At 40.0% G+C, this 22118-nt stretch overlaps 1 protein-coding gene across 3 annotated transcripts in view; it reads left to right on the forward strand.

The window, feature by feature from the left end:
• Positions 1 to 22118, forward strand: part of zgc:77784 (uncharacterized protein LOC402947 homolog) — a 67260-nt gene that overhangs the window by 36110 nt on the left and 9032 nt on the right. For all 3 annotated transcript variants that reach the window (XM_022211703.2, XM_022211692.2, XM_022211683.2), the window contains exons 8-20: positions 1406 to 1577; positions 2022 to 2227; positions 4224 to 4305; positions 4504 to 4672; positions 9406 to 9572; positions 9921 to 10042; positions 10249 to 10465; positions 11851 to 11969; positions 15232 to 15409; positions 16587 to 16805; positions 17701 to 17743; positions 17826 to 17959; positions 18042 to 18329. In XM_022211703.2, coding sequence (XP_022067395.1) covers positions 1406 to 1577; positions 2022 to 2227; positions 4224 to 4305; positions 4504 to 4672; positions 9406 to 9572; positions 9921 to 10042; positions 10249 to 10465; positions 11851 to 11969; positions 15232 to 15409; positions 16587 to 16805; positions 17701 to 17743; positions 17826 to 17959; positions 18042 to 18329 — 2116 coding nt within the window. The remainder of the gene's footprint in view (positions 1 to 1405; positions 1578 to 2021; positions 2228 to 4223; positions 4306 to 4503; positions 4673 to 9405; positions 9573 to 9920; positions 10043 to 10248; positions 10466 to 11850; positions 11970 to 15231; positions 15410 to 16586; positions 16806 to 17700; positions 17744 to 17825; positions 17960 to 18041; positions 18330 to 22118) is intronic.

Here is a 22118-nt window from a genome sequence, read left to right on the forward strand (position 1 = left end):
CAGAAACTGAACAGAAGGTTCTCATGGTGCTTGGAAAATTATGCGTGCATGTGTGAAGAAAAAAAATCACCAAACCTGGGTCTAAAATTGTGATATTTCATGTAAATCACTTAATTTGCATTTGCATAAACCATATACTATTAAAAATAAGAAACGTCTGTGCTACTTGGGAGCACTGATTCACTTTAACCACTTGACGCCTATTGTTGCGAATTCGCATCATACCACTTTCATTCAGACTGCAGCCCAGATAGCGTATCCATTCCCAAAATGTCGGTTTGTGTATATTCAATACGTACCTCAGAATCCTTTGGAAGCACTTGTTTTATCGAAGGAACGGTCGGAGTGGGACCTAATTATTATATATCTGTTATTATTATATATCTGCTCTATGTGTAATAGACAAATTCACAAGCTCCACTTATTTTAGCATCAGCTGGAAAGCAAAAACATACTTTTTAATTTAATTGTGAATAAATTCAGGCGTCAAGGAGTTAACTGTGAAAAGCAGTCATGTATTAAAAGGAACTATTCAGCTAAACGGGGTTGAACTGCAGGCTGTGCACAGAGCAGACAAGAGACAAGTATGGAAACAGATTGAAAATATAAGTATTTAAATATCTATTGTTTGTAGAGTCACCAGTATTTTTTGCCAGTGTTTGTAACACCTGTTGGCACTTGAAAAAGTGTTGTATATGTTTATTCCATCTACTTTCAATTTTTGTGTCATCCAAGAAACTCAACTTTTGTTTTTTCCTCAGTTTTTTAAGGACTTGTGTAGTTAGAAGTCTGTTATTCTGGACTAAAGATGTCTTATTTTCCAGCCATTATTGTACCGTTTCTGCAGATGTGCAGGACATTGTATTGTAGTACAAAATGTGCCCATGTTGAGTAAAAATGCTTCATAGTGTTAATTCATGAGCGAATCAGGACTAATTTAACAACAATTTAAACAAATTGTTAATTGTTTGACTCATGAAATATGTTCAGTAGCACATTCATTTGGCAAGTACAGCTGGGGGTGATGGGAATGTCATTTGTTTTGCAGATAGTTCATCAGAAATGAAAGAATTGGATGAACAGAACAGAAAATTTGACCTCGTGGTGCTGGGCGATGAGACATCACTGACGTTAGAATTCTTCTGGATTTTAACATAAATACCTGAACTAAATGATAAAAAAAGATTATATATGTGTTGCATTCTTCATCTAAAATGGGAAGATTTAGCTTTTTTTAACCGTTTCATGAGTTGCATTCGTTTGGATTGTGGATAATTCAATGTGGAGGTTGTAGAAAATTGCAGAAAATTGTAATTTTCTCCATTTTATGAGAAAATTGGCTAAAAATAGAAAGTGACCTGATTGTGAAGCGTATCAAGTTTCTTCATTTGCTGCGTGTGTTTAGATGCTGCTGTTCCCCGGCCAGCCTCCATCTCAGTCCGGCCGTTACTCCGTCTCCATGAGTGGAGAGCTGACCATCACCGACGTCCACCCCGAGGACTCCGGCTTCTACATCTGCCAGGCCATCAGCGTGGCAGGAAGTGTCCTCACCAAGGCGCTGCTGGAGGTGGAAGGAGGTAAGGCTTCAATCCACACAGTCACATTTGAGCCTGGGAGAGGTTTATTATTTATTCTGTGCCATCAGCTAATGAGGAGGAAACATTAATTACTTAGTAGGTGCACAACAATGAGGCCCATAAAGACGGAGAAAGTGCACAGCTAGAGACCTCATGCTGGATGAGCAATGAATTTAAGGCTTAATATTCATCCTCGGGTGGCTTGTAAGCGCCAGATTTAAGCTTCTTCCTTTTTTTTTTTTTTTTTTGCTCTTTATGCAGCCTATTGTTTTCTGCCTGCTAAGCATCTCAAATGTTTTTACCCTTTGCACTCTAACGGCTGGCAACTGTAGAATCGTACTGTCTGCAGGCTTTTCCGAATATGTTCTCCACCGTATAGCTAATTAGAATAGAGATGACCTCCTCTAACAGAACACTTTCCTTCCTCTCCTCTCACACTGTTAGGTCCTTCTGGTCGCGTCCCGCCGATCATTCGCCAAGGTCCAGCCAATCAGACGGTGTCTCGGGGTGCGACAGCACAGCTGCACTGCCGCGTAATTGGAGGCACCTCAGTCAAGATATCGTGGGAGAAGGACGGAGACACAATTCAAGGAAACAAACCCCGACTGACCTTGATGGAGAATGGCACGTTGCAAATCACAGACGTGAAGGTGTGTGGGTGGGGAGACAGGGAAAAGACGCATTTTAAAGGCAGTTAAAGCTCAAAACAGACTGATCACCGTCTTCATGTGATCTCTGACCTTCTGTCAACGTTCTCGGCAGCCCACATGGTAACATTTTTTTTCTCTCATTTCCATCAGAAATTCCATTTTCGTTTGTAAAATTAATGTGAGAGCGAGTTTCAAAGACCAATCTCTCCAAGGCAGCGCATATCTCTCCGGCGCAATTATGTGCTCATGCGGTGTGTAATTGTAATGTTAATGAAGGTGCTTGTTTGTAAATGCTAATGTGCTCTGCTTTTGATGGAGGAGCAGTCGGAAGACCCTTTATGCTATAACCCCACCTGGAGGTCAGGGAGCGAAGCAAAAAAAAAAAAAAACGAGCATCATTTTCGTTAATTGACTGGCGATAGATGATTAATCATCTAACCGGCTTTTAATTAAATCTCCTGGCCGGACTGTTCACTTCCTCCCTCGTCCTGTTTTCTCGGCAGCAGCGCTCAGGAAAACTTGGTGCATTAAGATTTGGTCTAGTGCACCGCTGAAGCGAAGGGAAATCTGCCATGCCAATGTGCTCAATGGAACAGAAGAGATGCATTAGTGTGGCATCAAGGGGTTGACAAAGAGGGAAAAAAAAAGAGGGGAAATGGAGATGACGAGTGAGCGACTAAAAATATTTACCCTCCTGATGCCCCTTCCTGCCATCAATATTTTAGCCGTAGTTGGAGTCATCTAAAGAAGTTCACCTGCCCACATGCTGCGCTGTCTGTCAGCCAGAGGTCAACACTGCGGTGGATGATCTCATATGGTCTGATGATAGTTCCAGCAGACTGGATCTCAGCCAGGACACGGCCGGTATCAGTGAAGCATGCAGGCGTGTACAGTTCATAAACAGGAGGAGAGGAACAGTGTGCAGCCTCATTGTTTGCAGCAGTGAAGCTTTAGGAGCTGCTGAGGTGATCATTTCCAAAGGGGGAAATGTTTAGGAATGCATGAATTGCATTTGAATTTGTCGGCAGTCAAAAAAAGGATTCTTTACATAAAACGTCTGTAATCTGAGTTTTTATATCGACGATGAATCAAATGGAAGTGAAAGTCATCACCCGGCTCCGCAGTTCTGCTGAGCTTTTTCTGTCTTTTAGCTCATTAATTAGTTTTTATGGTCTGCAGTTTTAGTGTTTTAGTTGACTCTGGCTGCTCCCATCATGCATCAGGCAGCTGTTATCAGAGAAAGAGCCTCAAACAGCAGATGACTCCCAGTAATTGATGATTTGCTCCAGCACGTCCGGATGATTAAAATGGGAAACTGTTTGCTAACAAGTTTGCTTTATCAACTTTATGAGGCATCAACATGTCGGTGTTGTTTACAGCTTGTTTCTGCTTTGTAAAGATCCTAAAGTTTGTCCTTGATTTCATAGATAATCTCCCTAAATACTTCAAAGATGGAAAAACTGCATGTCAATTCGGCATGAGTCACAGGACTCAGTTGGTAAACTTACACAACTGGTGTAATAACTAAAAAAAACAACAACTGTGGATTATATGGAAAATCATGACTATCTGGGTTTAAATGGAGCGGATCTCACAAGGATTTTCTCCATAATTAGAGATAACATATCGAGTTTTCACTTCAAACTTCATGGATTGGATGATTTTTTTTAATTATCTGGTAATGACAGACTTACTGTTGTTATATTAGCAGTATGGCCACATCATGCTACATCTGTTAAATACGTTGTACCTGTAAAATAAACTGGAACTAGCTTAAAATTCTACAAACTAAAATAAATGTACTTTGATGCTTTCCACTGCTGCCGGTCGGATTTAGAGTCTCATAAGTAAAAAGAGGATTTCGCTCTGAACATTTGTCATCTGTTCATTCTCTCAGATCCAAAACGTCCTTCAAACAGAACAGCGCTCGCAGCATTTCTTGTCTTACCTTCCTTTTTTCCGCTGTCTGTCTCTAATGCTGACTGCTGTTTAACAGGACACGGACTCGGGGATGTACACGTGTGTGGTTTCCAGCACCACAGGGGAGTCGAGTTGGAGTGGGATGTTGACTGTCAGAGGTACTTAGACCAAAACTCGCTGCACTCTGTCTTTCTGTTACACTTCACACTCCGTCGCTGTCACGCTACACCTCCAGAAACTACACACTCCGCACACACACTCAGGCTGCGGCCTTAACAGGATCAGATCCACTCCAGCCAAACTGTTGATCAGAATCAATCCGCTGAAGTGTCATTGTCTTCTTGTGTCTGTAACAGAAGATGGAGCTTCTTCAGGATCCAGAGTTTCTGAGTTCATCCAGCTTCCAGGACCTCCGCAGAAACCCGTGGTGACCGAGGTGACCAAAAACACAGTCACGCTAACCTGGCAGTCCAATCCTCACGAAGGAGGCGCCGCTGTCACCTCCTACATTATTGAGGCCTTCAGGTAAGTTTACATAAGTACACTGAGACTCAGATGAGCTGCTTCTCTGTCTTCAACATGTAATACACCAATAATTTAGTGTCAGAATCTGAATCCTTTCTATCAAATTGCAAGCAATGGAAGCTTCTCCCAATCCTGTCATAGCTCATGTGAAAACACAACAGAATGATATGAATTCATGTCGAAGTGTCTAAATAAATTGTCTTCTTGACAGCAGAATAGATACAAATTTTAATTAGTTAAATTTGCAAATAAATGTGTTTTGCAATCGTGGAAAAAAACACTTTAAGTCATTCATATATTAGTTATTACTGTTCATATCATTAGTGGAATTAGGCCTTCAGAGGCAACGCGAGTTACATTTTGAGGCTTTTAGTCTCTTTGTCTTTCACATTTGCAAATATTTTTAGGTGGATTGCAAAGTTTGTTCTGGAGAAAATTGATTTACTGAGAAGAAAAGCATTAATCATAGTTTATTTGTCGGCGAATAGAGGTCCATTGACCAAATCTGGCCCTCCAGCAATGACAAGGTTACCTTTTAAAAATCTGCAAAATTACAACATTTTTAAGAGTCAGAAATTTGGAAACAAGATAAAGCTTTCCAATGTTTTTCTAAAACTGATTATGCCTGACATGCAGTTTTGTCATGAAAAAATTAACCAAATCTAAACTTAAAATTGTGTTATTTTGTTAAAAAAAAGGGGCTGTATTCACGTGTGTCATTTAAAAATTCAGCAACCAACAGCGGATCCAGTAAAAACAAAAAAATTCTGCATTTCTCAGTGCTACCGAGGATCCACGACTGACTCGGCTGCAACCGACAGTCACTTGGTAAAAATTCAAGTTCTTCTTGGCAGACGTGGGCTAAACTGCAGGCTGTGTTCACACAGAGCAGATAGGAGACAAGTATGGAGAAAAAATACAATGGTAATTTGTTCAATATTAGTATGCAGAGGGTGTTAAATGGAAATAGTTTAATATCTACAGCATGCGGTGACCACATTTATTTTCATTGTTAAAACCTGGTGGCACTGTGCTGTTGTACACACTGATTCTAGGATTTTTCTTTTTTTGTTGTTTCTAAAATAAGTAATTGAATTTTATTTTATTTTATTTTTTTTAAAAATGCAAGAAAAACCTTTTGAGCTGGTACAGGATTTCATATTGCGGTAAAACAAGCAAAGAAAAGCAGTTCACAGTTAGTAAAAATTGCCTGGGGTGTTCAACGGATTAAAGAAGAGCTAAAATCAATGCAACAGAAGCCAAATATCCTGATCATGCATCCAGATATTCATATCCGCATTTTTACTCCTAAATATGCAGCAAGCTTTAAAAATGCCATTTCTACAATCTGAGTGATTCTGTTAGACATAACAAAACTTCTTTAGTGTCTAATAATCTTTCTTTGGTGGAGTGTCATTTCAATATTAGCCTTAAATCCATCCTGCCTGCCACATCACATTTGTTTTGGTCTGATATGTTGCTACTTTGCTGTCCATGGCTGCAAAAAAAATAAACATTCAAATTTCTTTTCAGTGTAATTCCTGCAACATTCACCCTCATTTTGCTTCTCCCTGAGCTAAAGTTCAGCAGACAGCCTCTACTTAACTTTCCACCCCTGATAAAGGTCTCACTATCAAACTGACTGTTCCCACATAATGAAGTCCTCTTCATTTAGAGTCATTAGAGTTTCGAAAATGACTCATCCACGCCTGGGGGAGAAGCAGTTCTGTTTAAGTGACGTCAAGAAGTGAAACTGTGACACTTGCTGCACCAGTATTTAGCCGCGGTATCCCGAGGAGAGGCATGGCAGCGCTAACAAACCGACCAGAGGCTTCGGGAGGCAGACAGTGAGTGAAAGAGGAGACAATTACTGCGGTGGTCAGCTTGGCAGCTCTGTCCTGTCCTGGGGCGATGCAAGGAGGGGATGCTCGCTGGGTTGGAGAGGCGGTTCATTACAGAAGCAGGACCGAGGGTACAGAGGCAAGCACACGTATACAGAAAGAATAAATAAAAGCTCAGTGTGGCAGGTTTGCACTCACAGCTGATGATGAAAATCCACTCACTGCTGCACGCTTCACCACCAAGAAATTGCTTGGGAAGGTTTGTTTTCAGGCATCAGAAGCAACAAAAATAGAAATACAAACCCTAAACTGTTGCAGTTGTAGTGTTTTTTCCTCAGGTACCACGCAGAGCAACACCTACATTTATGTTTTACATTTAAAAGAGAGCAAATCTTGATGGATTGATGGTATTTAGATTCCACCCACAGGTGCAGTTTTCTGTCTTTTTTTGTTTTTACTAAACAAAAAAGCAATATGACTCCACTTAAACCGCAGAATTGCTTCTCAGGAGAACATTCAGTGAGAAAAGTGGCAGTGGTGATGAGGGAAAAGCTGCGATGTGCACATGTAATTGTGTCACCATTTTGCTCTCTGTGAAGGTGATGAAAATGTTAAACTGTGCTCCTGCTGTTAGATGGTGCCCGAACCTGCTCAGCATCAAGCTGTTGGAACCTCAATGGGCTCATTCAGGGGCCGACGCTGTAACCTGCTGCAATAAAAGGCTGAATAAAAAGCTGCATTAGCAAGCTGATACTTGCAGCGTGTTTCCTGATGAACAGAATCTCGTGGAAACAGAAGCAACTAGTGAATTTTTAATTTGTTCGCTTAAGGCTTCAGAAAGATTTCTCTGGAATTGTTCAGCATTTTTCTTCTTCCCATTTTAGCTGATAAAGCGTGAGGTTGTAGCAATTGAGTAAGCAATATGGTATAAAATGTTATTTCGTGACTTTTTGAGGTCACCACAGAACGGAGCTAAGCCGTCCAGCTTTTCAAATGCTTGTTCTGTTTTTCTGCCACTATCTAGCACTAAAGTCAGTTGAGAGAAATTAATTAGCCAACCATTTTTTTTTCTAGGTCATTTACCATGACAAAATGTAAAAAAAAAAAAAAAAAAAAAAAATGTTGCCCTTAGTTCTTCAAATGGTTGTTTTTCTGTTCATTTTGTTAACCCTTTTGAACCCCAAAATTCACCGCTGGGTTTAAAAGGCACGTTATTTTTTTTTAAATCATGAAAATTATACCATTTATCAGAACCAGTAACTGTAAAAAACATTTACCTCAATCATGCATTAGTTAGACCTTGAGAGGTAAAACCGTTCAGGCTGGGATTCGAACTGACGATCTTCTTGCTGCAAGACAAAAGTACTAACCACTACCCTACTGTGCAGCTTTATTAGAGCCAGAAACTGTGAAAGAAAAAAAAAAGACAGATTTTCAGTCTCAAGATGGCTCCCATACTAATCATGAGTGATGTGCAGGTCTGTTGGGAAAATTAAATGAATCAAAGCTTGAAATCTCGATATTTCCTCAAAGCCACTTTATTATTCCGCCAAGTAAGTGGAGCCTCGGTGGAGTTATGTGACGATTAGCATTGGTTTGTCTGTCAGCAGCGTTACTCAATAACAGGCTAACAGATTTGGATGAAATTTTCAGTGAAGATCAGAAATGACACAAGGACCAAGTGATTAGATTTTGGCAGTGATGCACCTTATAGTCTGGATCCACAGATTTGGTAAAGATTTCTGTGTCATTGCGATATAGCAGCACGGCGTCACTGTAGCTATGACAACAAGTGAACACTACATCAGCTGCCCGCTGACGATCACATGATTGTGATCCTACTACAATTCAACCGCTGTGGACTTATTGGGACTTATCTGTTGGAAATTATACAGGAACAACTGATTAAATTGTGGGGGTGTTTGAGTCTAATCAATTCCCACCGCCTGCTACATATTTAGGTCACGCGATTCGGTATCTGTCCATAACGTACACATGCATAACACACGCCTGTGCTCAGCGCAAGGTCATTTTGTTTTTGGGTACATCTACATTAAAGGACACATTCTGTAGTGCCGTCATTTTTAACACAATTTTTTTCAAAGTTTCAGCCCTCAAATGATACAACTGAGCAGCCTTGGAGAGTGCTGCACTCTGACTTTGCTTTTCTTGTTCTACTTGTGTCTTTTGAAATTTGCCAACAGTTTGCACCAAATCCTGCACAATGTTAAAAAATATGTTTCTTGGTACCACTTGACTGTGAAGTCATCAGTCACATCATGAAAGTTAGACCACTTGAAGTGGACTGAAGAGAGAGCAAAGCAGATATGAGACAAGGCTTTTTGTCGCCATTTTCCGACCAAACAAATTAATCTACAGTATGAAAGCGACACTCTGAGGGGAGGAGAGACAGATCTTCCACATCTAAACTAATACAACCCGGGGTCATAAGAATTTAATCAAGAAAAATAACAGACACATTCAGCCTTTATTCCAGCTAATTTCAACTCATGCCTTGAGATATCACGCTCTGTTTTCTTGCGCTTGTGACATTTGAAACACAAAAACAGTTGCAGCACTTACTGAGTAGAAATACTGCAGAAACATGCAGCAATTCTGATTTCTGCTTTCATCTTTGCTATCAGACCATCAGCAGCAGGCCAAGAGTTGTGATCAAACCCATTACCTCATTATCTCAAGATAACAAGATAGATAACAGGAATGGGAAAAAAGCACCTATTAAAACTTCTCATTATGGTCGACCTGACAGCTGTACAGTGGATTATCGGTGTTGTTTTCAGCCTCCTGATAAAGATCTAACCTATCAAAAACTGTAATTACATTGAGATCATAGTTTTGTTTCTTCTGACAGCTTTTTATTTTGTCCTGCAGCCAGTCAGTGGGGAGTACGTGGCAAACTGTGGCCGACCACGTGAAGCACGAGAGGCACACGGTGGTCGGACTCTTCCCCAACACAGTGTATCTCTTCATCGTCCGAGCGGTCAACTCTTACGGCCTCAGTGACCCCAGTCCAATCTCCGAGCCCGTCAGGACGCAGGGTGAGTTACATAAACCAGGGAAAAAAACATTCCTTCATGATAGCACTTTCCCCTTCTGAGCCCCACTCTTCAATCTTGATCTCGGTTTCCGTTTTTAAACAAGCAAATTACAGATAGTGGATCCACGGCTGCAGAGAAGATAATATGCTACATGGTTTAGAAGAACTTGCTTTGCATGTGCAGTCTCAAAGCTAATTGCTTTCTCAGTGTGATGCTCTTCTGCCGTGAGCTATGTTGAATTCCATCAAAAAGTTTTTTCCCTCTTCTTGCTGAATAGCTGCTAGTCAGCTGTTTTTTTTCCCCTTCATGTTGGTGCCTGGGCTGAGTGGATTTCCTTTGTTGTCTCAGATGGGAGTCCGACCGAACAGGGTGTGGACCACAGACAGGTGCAGAGGGAGCTGGGTGAGGTGTCCGTCTACCTGCAGAAGCCCGTGGTTCTGTCTCCTACCAGCGCCAGGATTTCTTGGACTGTGAGTTCAATACTTGGCAGATGAAAAAGTCTCGCTTTTCAAAGTCGGCTTGTAGTGTGCGGAGGACATGCTAATCTCCAAACATTACCTTCAAACGCTCATGAATAGATTAATTTGAAGTACAAACGCAGCTGGTTATGCATTTCTGCTTTTGATTACTGATGTAAATGTTTCACTTGTTTTTGTGTCTTGCCAACTTTTCCCAGGTTGCTCGTCAGTCCAGGTATGTTCAAGGTTACCGTATATTTTACCGGACCATTGGCAACTCCTGGTTAGTCCAAGATGTGGAGGCCACGTCTGACTACAGCAGCATCTTAGTAGATCTGCACAGCAATACCGAGTATGAGGTGAAGATACGACCGTACTTCAATGAGCTACAAGGACACGACAGCCTCATGGTTCTGCTGCGGACCCCTGAGGAGGGTAAGAAATGATTACTGATGACATTGCCAATAGTATAGTGAGACAGTTATCAAGAAGGGTTTAGTTTTTGGAGGAGAGATAGCAAAATGGATTCTCACATCTCATGAATATGAAGTTCCAGCTGTTTAAATTACAGACTGGAAATAAGTTGTTTATGTTGAGTTAAAACAGTTTCACACACATTACTAGTGAGCTTTAGAGACACTGGTACCAGGATTTATTTTAAACCTTCACACAGAATCAGTCTTGTAGGTGTTCTCCTATTTCCAGCTCTAACCCTGGTGTTTTATAAAGACATTACAATAAGTCATACTAGCATGCATATGAAGGAACTTCTTGATGAAGTAAAAGTGCCACATAAAGTCCTGCAGCTCTGTGGAAGCAGTTCAAGTTTGGCTACAAGTAGAGAGAAATGCCTTCTGTAGCACAACATCATAATGCCATAAATCTTTTTTTTTTAAAGCAAAAATTACGGTTTTCCAAGTGCCCACAGGTGTGACTCCACATACTAGAGAACACTTATGTTTTTAATTTGATGAGCCTGGAAACTGAGGGGAGTAGGTCAAATAATAATCTTGCTTGTGTAGAGTAAAAACACAATTTTACACACACATGTTAATGGTGAGGTTTAGAGGTGCTGGTACTGGATTTTGTTAAAAAACTTTTAGATGGAGACAGTCTTGCTGTTTTTCCCCTTAGTTCCAGTCTTTGTGCGCAAGTACCAGTGAGTGCCAAGAAGGTAAATTGGTGCATTACTCGAAATGTCAAACTATTCCTTTTAGATAATCACTGACGTCAACACCAGGATTAAGACTTTATTTTGTAAAAGTTACTACTATGACACTTGAACTTGTTGTGGGGCACTTATCCAGGTTGCTTTCTCCCAAATAGATCTGGCTTGTGTTGTATCTACTCTCAGATGTGCGTCGCATTGTATAGAAGTGTCTGCGAAATGAAATTGTAGAAATGTAGAATTTATCATTGTGCTTTAGATAAGGCATTTAAAGGCTTTATAATAGCCTTTAAATGCACAATGAAGGTAACTTTTAAAAAAATCAAAGAAAAAAACTACACAATGTAGGTAGTAAATGTCTGCAACTTCTAAATAAATTATTTTTAATATCTAAAAAGTGTCCTCAAAATTAAGATGTGAATTTGTGTATGAAATTCGGGGGGGCGGGGGGTAGACTGCTCAATTACTCTGTATTAAATGTAACCTTTATTTCAGTTCAATTCCATTTCCCCTGTAAATCTGATCCAGATTACATCATTTCTTTCCAGGAAATTTATTGAAAATTGCAAACCAGTGAACAGAACAGCACAACAATAGTGGCATCTATTAATAATTGTACAAATATCTCTTTGCTTCCTCTCTGTGTTTACAGTTCTGAGTGCTCCTCCGCAGGCGGTTTCTGTGGTGCAGCTCACCAACAGCTCCAGCATCAGTGTTTCCTGGGAGCCGCCGCCTCATAACACTCAGAGCGGCATCATCCGAGAGTACAAGGTGAGAGCAGCCCAGCTGTCTGTCCTCTGCTTATTTCTGCTTCTGAGACCATCAGTCACCAACGCAGCCAAATAAAGTAGAACAAATTATTCTTTTAATCCTTGGTGTTTGTATTTTTACGCAGGCATTACTCAGTGTTGTCCAGACTTGTTGTTTAGACGCTCATGAAAAACACTGATTTTGATTAACTATCGCTAATTACTCATTGCCTCTTATGTGCCGCCAGAACTCGCCGAAAGAGACTCAGTTTGTCATCAGATTCTCGGCTGAACGCTGACTGTCCCTGTCATCTGTTTGCTCTGTGAGAAGAAAAAAAAGTAGAGTTCTGATTATTTGTTTCTTAGCATGAGCACAACACTGATTACTAATCATCAGGCTGCTTATCCAGTGGAAAAAAAAAAAGCATTTAAATGGATCGTGCAGTTTTATTGTTTTGATTTATTCTGACCATCTGTGTCTACATGTAGAAAGTTACGAGTAAACCGCACAAGTCTGACATTGAAAAACCAGATTCTTTTGAACTCGACAGCCGAAGGGAAGGATCACTTTCAATCTCCTTAAATGTTTCATTTTCTGTGAACTACGCCCAATAAAAGCCCTCCAGCACTTGAAAGTGAAAAATGAAATATTGACTCGGTAAGTTGGGATTACAGGACATGTTCTCATTATGACTCTCGGTGTCTTCATCACAGAAAGTTCACAAAAGAGTAATTAATAAAGGGTTTGCTCACTGTAGATGAATGCAGATGTGGAAATTAACTATGTTACTCTCGCTACCTTGTTAGTAAAGATTTTATATTCAAGATAGACTAAGTTCATTTTAAAATCGAGTCATAGATCAGATCAGAGCAGTTTAAATGAGCTCCATCTTAAACATTCTGCATATCTTTATTTCTAAGCTCAAAGTAAATCTTGCTTTCAACTTAGCGAGTATAAAGTTTAAATACATTCCTCCTCTTGTTACGTTTCACCCCTCTTCTTTTCTCAGACAAAACTAAATGAACTAAGGTTGTTAACAGGTGAAACTAACAAAAACTGCACAAACAAACAGAAAACAGGGTTCTGTGGTCTAAAGAGGATAGTGTGTGGTTGAATACCACTATCCTCCACTAAATCTACCGAGGTGGGAGACCAAACAAAAACCCAGAACAAAAGCAAGGAAGTGCTGGGTTCTGTGCACTGACACGACACAAAGACAATTAGGTTTCCATAAGAAGGCCGACTGATGGTGTCAAACCTCCCAGGTCACCTACCCACAACCAACCTAGCCGTTGAGAGATCCCTCCTTATATCCCCGCCCAGCTGATTGACAACAGCCGAGCTCAATCTCACAGGTGCAGCAGATCGAGCCTGATCTGAGAGCCAGACTGTGAACTTCCCAAGTCTGTAACACTCTCATAAATGAAAAGTTGAATTCAGAAGCAGAAATATTCATATTCTTGCGCTCAGGTATTTTACAGCTATGCCTAATTTAATATGGCATTTAATTTTTTTTAAATCACTTCAATTTTATTTATATGGAACCAGATCATCACATAAGTTCTATCAGGGTATTTCTTTTAAATAATGTGGTCAATTTTATAGCATTATAGAAAGAAACTCAAAATTCCACAGTGAGTGAACTCCTGGTGACAGCAGAAAAACTCGCATTTCAAAGGAAGAAAACCTTTAACCCACCACATGCCCCGTTCGGTTGGGGCAAGAGGGGAGAGAAAAAATGAGAATTTAAGAAACAATAAATGCTAGACAGGTTGGTGAGGCTGATAACCGCAGATCATAAACATGCAGCTCCAGAGACAGAAATACCTGCAGAAAAGTCCAGAGAGAGAAGACAGAGAGGAAGAAGCACAAATACCGGAGAGAGAGAGAAGACACAAAGATGCTGACATGCGATGGTGGCATATAAATGTATGGAGAGAGAAAATGGGGAGAGGAGAGGTGCTCAGTGCATCATGGGAAATCCCCCAGGAGTGTTGGCTTACAGCAGCATAACTAAGAGATGGTTCAGGGTCACCTGTGTGAAGTAAAGAGTCTGTCAGCCTGCTGAGCGAAATATGAGCAGTAGTTTTAGTGGCAAATATTGACAAAAATGTGTACAGACGCAAACATTACTGAGTCAGTTTGCTGATAATGTTCACTTTGATGACTCATTTTCTTTCACTACTTACTATTATAGCATATAATAATAGTCACTAGGCTACAATGAAGCCTATGAAGAAACCTTGAATTAATGCGTACAACATTCTTCCAAGTGCCCACAGCTGTTACAAATACTGAGAAAAGAGTGACTTCACATACTATAGATATTCTGCTTCCGACATGTTTTAATTTCACTCCATCTTTGTTTCCTGTTTGTTCTCTGGTAACACAGCCTGCAGTTCGTCACGGTTTAGCCAGAAGTTCACAGAATCTTTGTGACGTGACTGCTACTAACAGCTGAGTCAGTAATGAATTATCCATTGTACTGAGCAGCACAGAATTTTTTATTTTCACAAAATAACTAACTGGTTTATTTTTGATGATTTTTAAAATTAGACATGTAGAATAAAGTTTAGATAAAGCATCAAGATTATAAGCTTTTTGTTAGAAAGCCACATCACAGATGATCAATGCCAATTTATCATGTTTTTACAGTTTGTGGCTCTGATAAATGGTGTAATTTTGGTAATCTTTTTTAGAGATAGCATCGCTGAAAAAAAATCAGGCTTTGGGGTTCAGCGGGATGAAATCATAAATCATATGGAATTGAATTGAAACTTTGGGGACTTGTCATGGACATTTGTCCTTAACCCCTTAGCTTTCAGGTCATCCTTTATTAGTGTTTTTTAATCTTATAAGTAGCTTCTTGAAAAAAACTATCAATATTAACTTACATGGGATCAGTTTGATGTCTGTATAACTTCAGATGGGAAACATTTTAGCATTGTGGTGCTGCTTCTGCTTTTAGTTACTCTAAATATTTCTTCATCTAACATGCATCAACTTTCATGAAAGAGTCAGAACCAAGCTGCCTAAAGGCGCATACATTTCCAACATCAAGAGTTTAAATCTGGCTTTTAATGACATACAATTCTCTTTCATCACCGCTGTGTCTTTCCTGTCATTCTCGGCTCTATGCAACCACATAAAGCTTCAGTGTCAAAAAATGAAAGACACAGAGGCTTTTTTTGGAATCTGTCTTAATCACAGGCCTCATCTTGTCATTGGGAAGCGCTGTGGATGTGTCTAAAGTTTTGAACCGTGTGTGTCTGGCGTCCATCAGGTCTGGTGTCTGGGCGGCAGCGTGGAGCAGGAGAGCCAGATCAACCGAACGGTGGACGGAGCAGTTCTGTCCATCCTGCTGACAGGCCTGCTGCCCGACGTCCGCTACACCATCGCAGTGGCTGCTGTCACCAGCCTGGGTGTGGGCGCTCAAAGCCCGCCTGTCAGCCTGCTCCTCAGTGAGTCACTCAAACTGTTACAGCTGCTACACACTGAAAAATATGGCAAGATGCACTCTGAGCTGCCTGTGTTCACCGCAGGTAAAATATGTGTTGATTGTGGTGTATGAATGGGTTTATACTTAATACATCATCAACGCTCATGTCGGAGTGTGAAAACATTAAAATATTTAAGTCGGGGAGCGCGCAAGTTAGTTCAAACTGTATGCTGCAGATTAGCATTTATTTAACTGTGTGAACATTGACTGGCTGAGGATGTGCAGTGTTTTTTTCTCTGCTTTTATCATCCTGTCGGCTTCATGGCCACTTATCCAGACAGGTTGCAGCCCAGAGGAGATGTGTTGCTTTTTGTGTTTTCTGAGATATTTTCCTTCTCCCTTTAACTTCACCTGCAACTTTACAGAAAATAATTGAGAAGTTGGAGAACTGCTCTTGTTACATTTCTTGCAGAAAGTTACATGTGAAGATGTAGATGTCAAAACTAGCTTAGCTTAGATGGATAAAATGGAGAAACAAATAACCTGGTTCTGTCCCAAAGTAACACCTCTGAGGCTCACTAATTGACACATCTTGTTGGTTCAGTCAGTAAAAAAAAAAAAAAGAAAAAAACGTAGAAGAAAGGACAAGTTGTGGTTATATTTGCTCACGGAGTAACAAGACTCAAGACAGACACTGACAAAATCTCATTTAAACTGACATTAGATTGTTTTTACGTGATCTAGATTAAACGTAATGGCCACAAACTACTCAGAAGCATCATTATTTCACAGTGAAGATGCTCATTGTAGTATATAATATACTAAACTTTAGTTTAAGGTTATTATTTCTAACATTTTTTCCCTGAATTTTTGTCACATGATTGTCGTTTTTTGAGTAATTTTTTAGCTTATAATGTCTTACTGTTATTGCACAGCCTTGAGAATTTACTCTCAACATTTTTTATTCGTTTCTTCTTGCTGTCCTGTGTAAACGCTTCCTGCAGTTCAGCCCAGGTCAACCCAAAAGTCCTTGAATTTTTGTCACGACTGTTATTTTTTTAAAAGAAATTTCACGTTTTATAGTGTCTTATTGTTACTGCGCACCCTTGAGAACAGTCACGTTGCATTTCACTGCACATACTGTATGAATATGTGACAAAAAACACTCTTGAATCTTAACTGGATTACTTTCCTTTCAGCTCCGCCACTGGACAACACTTCGACGGCCGTGAAGAAAGGCAGCGACCTCAGCATCGCCCAGCAGATCGCAAATGTCATCCGCCAGCCGGCCTTCATCGCAGGCCTCGGTGTGGCCGCTTGGCTGGTTCTCATGGGCTTCAGCGGGTGGCTTTACTGTCGCCATCGCAGGAGGAAGCAGCTGGGACACTATACCACATCTTTCGCTTACACGCCAGCAGGTGAGCGGGAAAAAACAAGCTTGTTTGTCTTAATAGGGTTTTAAATCTGATGACAAGATGTGTTAAAGATAGGAAAGGCTAGAATGACTCAGGAGGATTTTTCGGACAGCTTTCTCACATCTAACTCGTTATACAAGGGAGACGCTACAGAGAAAAAAGGCTTCTGTAGTTGTTTGAGCAAACCATCTGATTTTGTTTTCAACCACCGACAGTGACAAAGTTCTTAATAGACCTCGGGGGATATCTCTAACAGTGATGAATGTTTTCAATTTTAGTTTGTATTTTCACAAAGCAACGCCTTTAATCGCATGCTCGGTTAATTAAAATGTATTTATCCCCACTGGGTTGTTTTCATGGCAGGAATACACTGAAGCATACGTTAAAAAGTACCCAACACATGGAGTTAATTTTAGATTTACGCCCTTTGGCACATGAGCTCGCAAACACATCAGTTGTTTTCTGACTTTGAGAGATATTTTGTTCAATGGACCGCCCGAGGCCTTTAGGAAAAAAAACATATGCGATTTGATTTCCCGATAAATAATTCACAGCGACTGTTGTATGATTGCACATTTTTGTATGGATTTTATTATCATGTTAATTCAGCTGGCCTTGACTGCAGATACGTCAGTGGAGAAAATGACATCTGCATCTTAATGCATTGCAGACTGTATAGAGATCTTTTGTGTGCCTCTCAGTGTATGTAGGGCAACACTGTATCTGCATTAAATATCGATTCAGATCTGCTTTCTTAAACCCTGCGTGGGATATACTGTTTATTTGGTAATGGAGTATAATAACTCAGCCCAAAACGCCTTTATCTTCCAGTGAACCTAGTGGAGAGGAAGTATTTAGGCTTAAATGCTTTATCTTTTCTGCTGCTTTTTTCTTGCAGTTGGCTTTGCTCACAGCGAAGGATCAGGAATCATCAACGGAGGGTAAATTCTACATTGTGATTTGACTCAGATGTTAAATGTCACTGTGTAGTTTAGCACTGATACAACTCAACTTTCTTCTCAGGCCTAGTTTTTTGGGATCAAATATGGGCAACTACCCCTGGCTGGCCGACTCCTGGCCAACTCCAAACCTCACTCACAGCAAAGACTCAGTCAACTGCTGCTCAGGAAAGCTGGACTCAGAGCGGTATTATAACTGTAAGAGTTCTGACTTAGAACACGTTACACAGCTGAATAGATGATCATAATTGTTAATGTAACACAGTCCTTTGCTGTTCAGCTATTGGGATCATCAACTACCCGAACCAGACGGAGAAACGCAGCACGGCATCCAACGACAGCCCCATCTACAGCACCATCAACACCACCGCCGAGGACGACCTGCTGGCGTATTACGACACCTACTCCTGTACGTCTTACAACCAGGGTCCCGACCCATACAGCAGCAACCCAGTTCTGGCAAACAGCGCGCTGGTGGGTCTAGAGAAGGACCTGGACCAGTGGACCATCCAGTCTGGCCAGTCTGGATCTGAATATGCCAAACTCCAGTACACCAAGAAAAACAACGGTGAGTATTTTCTACTTCTGTATTCTGTATTTAGCACAATGCATTTATTAAAAAAAAATGGAGCTTTGGAAAACCTTTTGTCCAAATTTTGACTGAACATACAGTCATGGAAAAAAATATTAGACCACCCTTGTTTCTTAAATTTCTTGTTCATTTTAATGCCTGATACAACTAAAGGCACATTTTTGTGGAGAAATATAATCATAATATAATCATAAGAGTTTAGTTTAAGAGCTGATATCTAACCATTTTCCATGGTTTTCTTGATAATAGCCAAAAACACTTAAGTTCTTACATCAATGTCTATGGCATTGTACTGCCAAAAACAGCTTTTAGGCATTCCATGTTTTCTTTTCGGACTATTTTAGTCACATGATACACACAGGAATTAGTACTTGATTGCATAACCACTGTTTTTGATGACTGCAGCAATGCGTCTTGGTAAGCTCTCCACCAGCTTCTGACATTGTTCTGCTGTCACAGCAGCGCATTCCTATTGCACAAATTCAAACAAATTTGCTGTATTTTTGGGCTTCTGGTTCTCCATTTTGCGTTTGATGATTTTCCACAGGTTTTCAATTGCATTTAGATCTGGAGATTGAACAGGCCAAGGCATGGTTCAAATGTTCTGGTTCTCTTTCCAGGCTTTAACTGACCTTGCCATGTGGCAAGGGGCATTGTCTTGCTGGAAAATCCAGTCATTCGAGGCAGGAAAGAGTTTTTTAGCAGATGGAAGAAGGGTGTTTTCAAGAGTCGCCCTGCACATGACCTGACTCATTCACCCTTCACACACTTGCATTTGTCCTGTTCCACCCATACTGAAACAACCCCAGATCGCTACTGATCCACCCCCATGTTTTTGCTGTAGAGGCAAGACAGTCTGGTTTGTAGCTTCTCCAGGCTTCCTGCTAACCATTAAGTTGGCTGGAGCAGGCATCAACTAAAAATTGGATTCACCACTGAAGAGAACCTTAGTCCAATCATCAACAGTCCAGTCCTTGTGATCCCCAGCAAAGACTAACCGGGCTTTCCTCGGTTTTTCGGTGATGAAGGGCTTTTTCCATGCCCTGTGTGACTGCAGACCAGCTTTAAGAATTCTGTTTCGAACTGTCCTTGCCGAACAAATCACATTTCTCCACAGTGCCCAATTCCTGACACAGGAACGGATGAGTACATGGTCATCTAGGGCGGTAGAAAGATGTTTTCTGCTGCGTCTAGCTTGCAGTTTGGTAGTACCATGTTGGGCTTGTTTTTTCTTGGTGTAATGAACAGCTGTATTGGAGATCTTTAGTTTTTTTTGCAACCTGTCTCTCACTCATGCCAATTTCCAGCAGTGCCAAGATGGCAGACTTTGTGGCTTCACATAATTCTTTTATTTAAGGCATTATGTGAGAGCTGACAACTTCTGAGTTGTGCTATGGCTTGAATGTAAACAGGAAACCAAGACAAAGTACTATCTAATCAGCTGCATTTTTTGTTGCGTTCATTGTATTCTTCAGGTAATATACATTTTTAGTGGTACCGGGCATTGAAATGAACAAGAAATTAAAGAAAACAAGGGTGGTCTAATCATTTTTTTCTGTAACTGTGTCATGATTTTTAGAAAAAGCTGCAGAACTTGACTGAAGATACTCAAAATTTTACGATTTCTTTAGCATCAACACTTTTTTGAAGTTAAGAGTCTACATTAATTTGTGTCTTCACCCAGGATACCAACCCTAGCTTCCTAAGTGAAACTTCTCCATCTTGCTCATAGCACCAAGACATCTTATTCTTGCCATGAAACCTTGTTGCTATTTATACTATCTCACAGAATCAGGAAAAAGGCTTGAAATCGTTAAAATCTCCAGCTAGATTTTCTACAGCCAGAAAACAAAGCCAATAGGAGATGTCTAGCATTCTAGTTTCCTCTCAGACCATTTAAATTCTAATTTGCTAAAGATAGAATTGCTGAACGTCGATTTTTTTTTGCCCAGTGATGCCAAAAAAATACTGCCTACTCATGCTTTAACAGTGAATTCAGCGTGCTTAATTCTCTAAAACATAAGATTAAAAAAATGTGACTCATGCATCATACTTCTTGTAAATCTGATCACATAAATAAGACTCAGTGAGACATTTTACAACTGCACATTGAGATTTGTCCACAAATGTAATGTGCTTTATAAATAAAATCCATTATTATTATTGTTTTGAAAAAAAGAGCTTGTTTCTTGGTATTTTGGGCCCTTTTCATTACAACGACCCTCTCAACTCCAAACCCTATGTTTCTAGCCATCTTCTGCTCATGTCACATTTTTTATTCACTGTGGGTTTATTTTTCACTGTAATACATGTTAAAATCCTGGACCTCTAAGGAAACCACACAACCATGGCTAAAAGTAGCAAGAACTCAAAGCTGACTTCTCTGCAATATGCCAATTTTTTTTTTATAAATTATTTATATATATATATAAAAAACAAGCAAAATAAATTTGATGTGCTTTTATTTATTTTACAAAAAAACTGGAATCAACATGTACAACATTTTTCCAAGAGCCCACAGATGTTACCGACTCTGCAAAGACAGTGACTCTATGCATTATACATCATTTACTCTCTACATTTTTTATTTGTTTCTCCTCTCTCCTCTGTGTAACCGCTGCCTACAGTTCAGCCCAGGCCAAATGAATTTCCTTGAGTTTTTGTCACGACTGTTGGTTGTAGATGAGTCACTCGTGGCTTTTCAGTAGAATTGAATAAGACAGAATTTTTATTCTTTCACAGAATCTGTTTAGTTTCATCAGATTATTTTAGGGGAGGGGTTAAAGGAGATACCTGAATAAAATACTTCTGAAGAAATATTACAAGCTTAAGCTTTCATTTGGTTATTTCGACAGTTTTTGTTTGTTTCGAGGTTAATATCAAGTGGAAGTATCACCACAAGTATAGCAATGATTGATAACCGCTGATCTTCTGCTGTAGTCCTGATATACTTAGACATTATTATATAATGAGGATATCTGTGTTGTTTTTTTTGCACTGAATAATCAATTTATTTTCATTAAACAAGGTAGAAATGTAATGAGACAGTATGAGACTGTTTTGAGACAGCTGGGTTACCTGTAGTAGAGTATACGTTGTACTGTTTTAACTGAAAATGTGTTTGATTTGTGTTCATATACACCATTTTGTGTCGGCCACTTGAAGAATAAACGAGTCGTAGTACAATACTTGCAACACTATGGCAAAATGTAGGGTTTATTCTTTTAACCCTTTAAGCTTCAGTCAATTCCAGCCGTTTTCAGTACAAAAAAATCGCTAATATTCTATTTTTAAATAAAAAAAATGACGAAAAATACAGGGAATATTGGACGCACATCGCGAGGTGCATTTCCTTGAAAACGACCGATTCGTGGATTTTATACCGACTTCAGGACATGTTTTGGACAAAATAGTTTACTGGCTTGTGTTGTCTGGATGTAAAAGGTTGGATTATGACCGTTTTTTGTGGAATCTTTTTTTCTGTGTGTAATAATGAACCCGGAAATGTGAGTCGCGCTGTGTGCGTTGAAGCCGTGTATAGAGAACGGATGGATGAATATTTGTTTTTGTCGGACAAATGTGTTTTTCTCACCCGCTGTGGTAATCACATCTGAAAGTGGTTTATACCGGCGGATTCATGAGAATCTAAGCTTTCCATCGGCGTATAGTGTTTGTATAATCAGGTTTGCAGCCGTCGGACATTCTTGAAATTCCTATGCAAATTAGTAGGTGTACCGCCGGCGGTACACCTACGACGCACTGAAG

Source organism: Acanthochromis polyacanthus, chromosome 13 (genome assembly GCF_021347895.1).
Source record: "Acanthochromis polyacanthus isolate Apoly-LR-REF ecotype Palm Island chromosome 13, KAUST_Apoly_ChrSc, whole genome shotgun sequence".
Classification (NCBI taxonomy): Eukaryota; Metazoa; Chordata; class Actinopteri; family Pomacentridae; genus Acanthochromis; species Acanthochromis polyacanthus.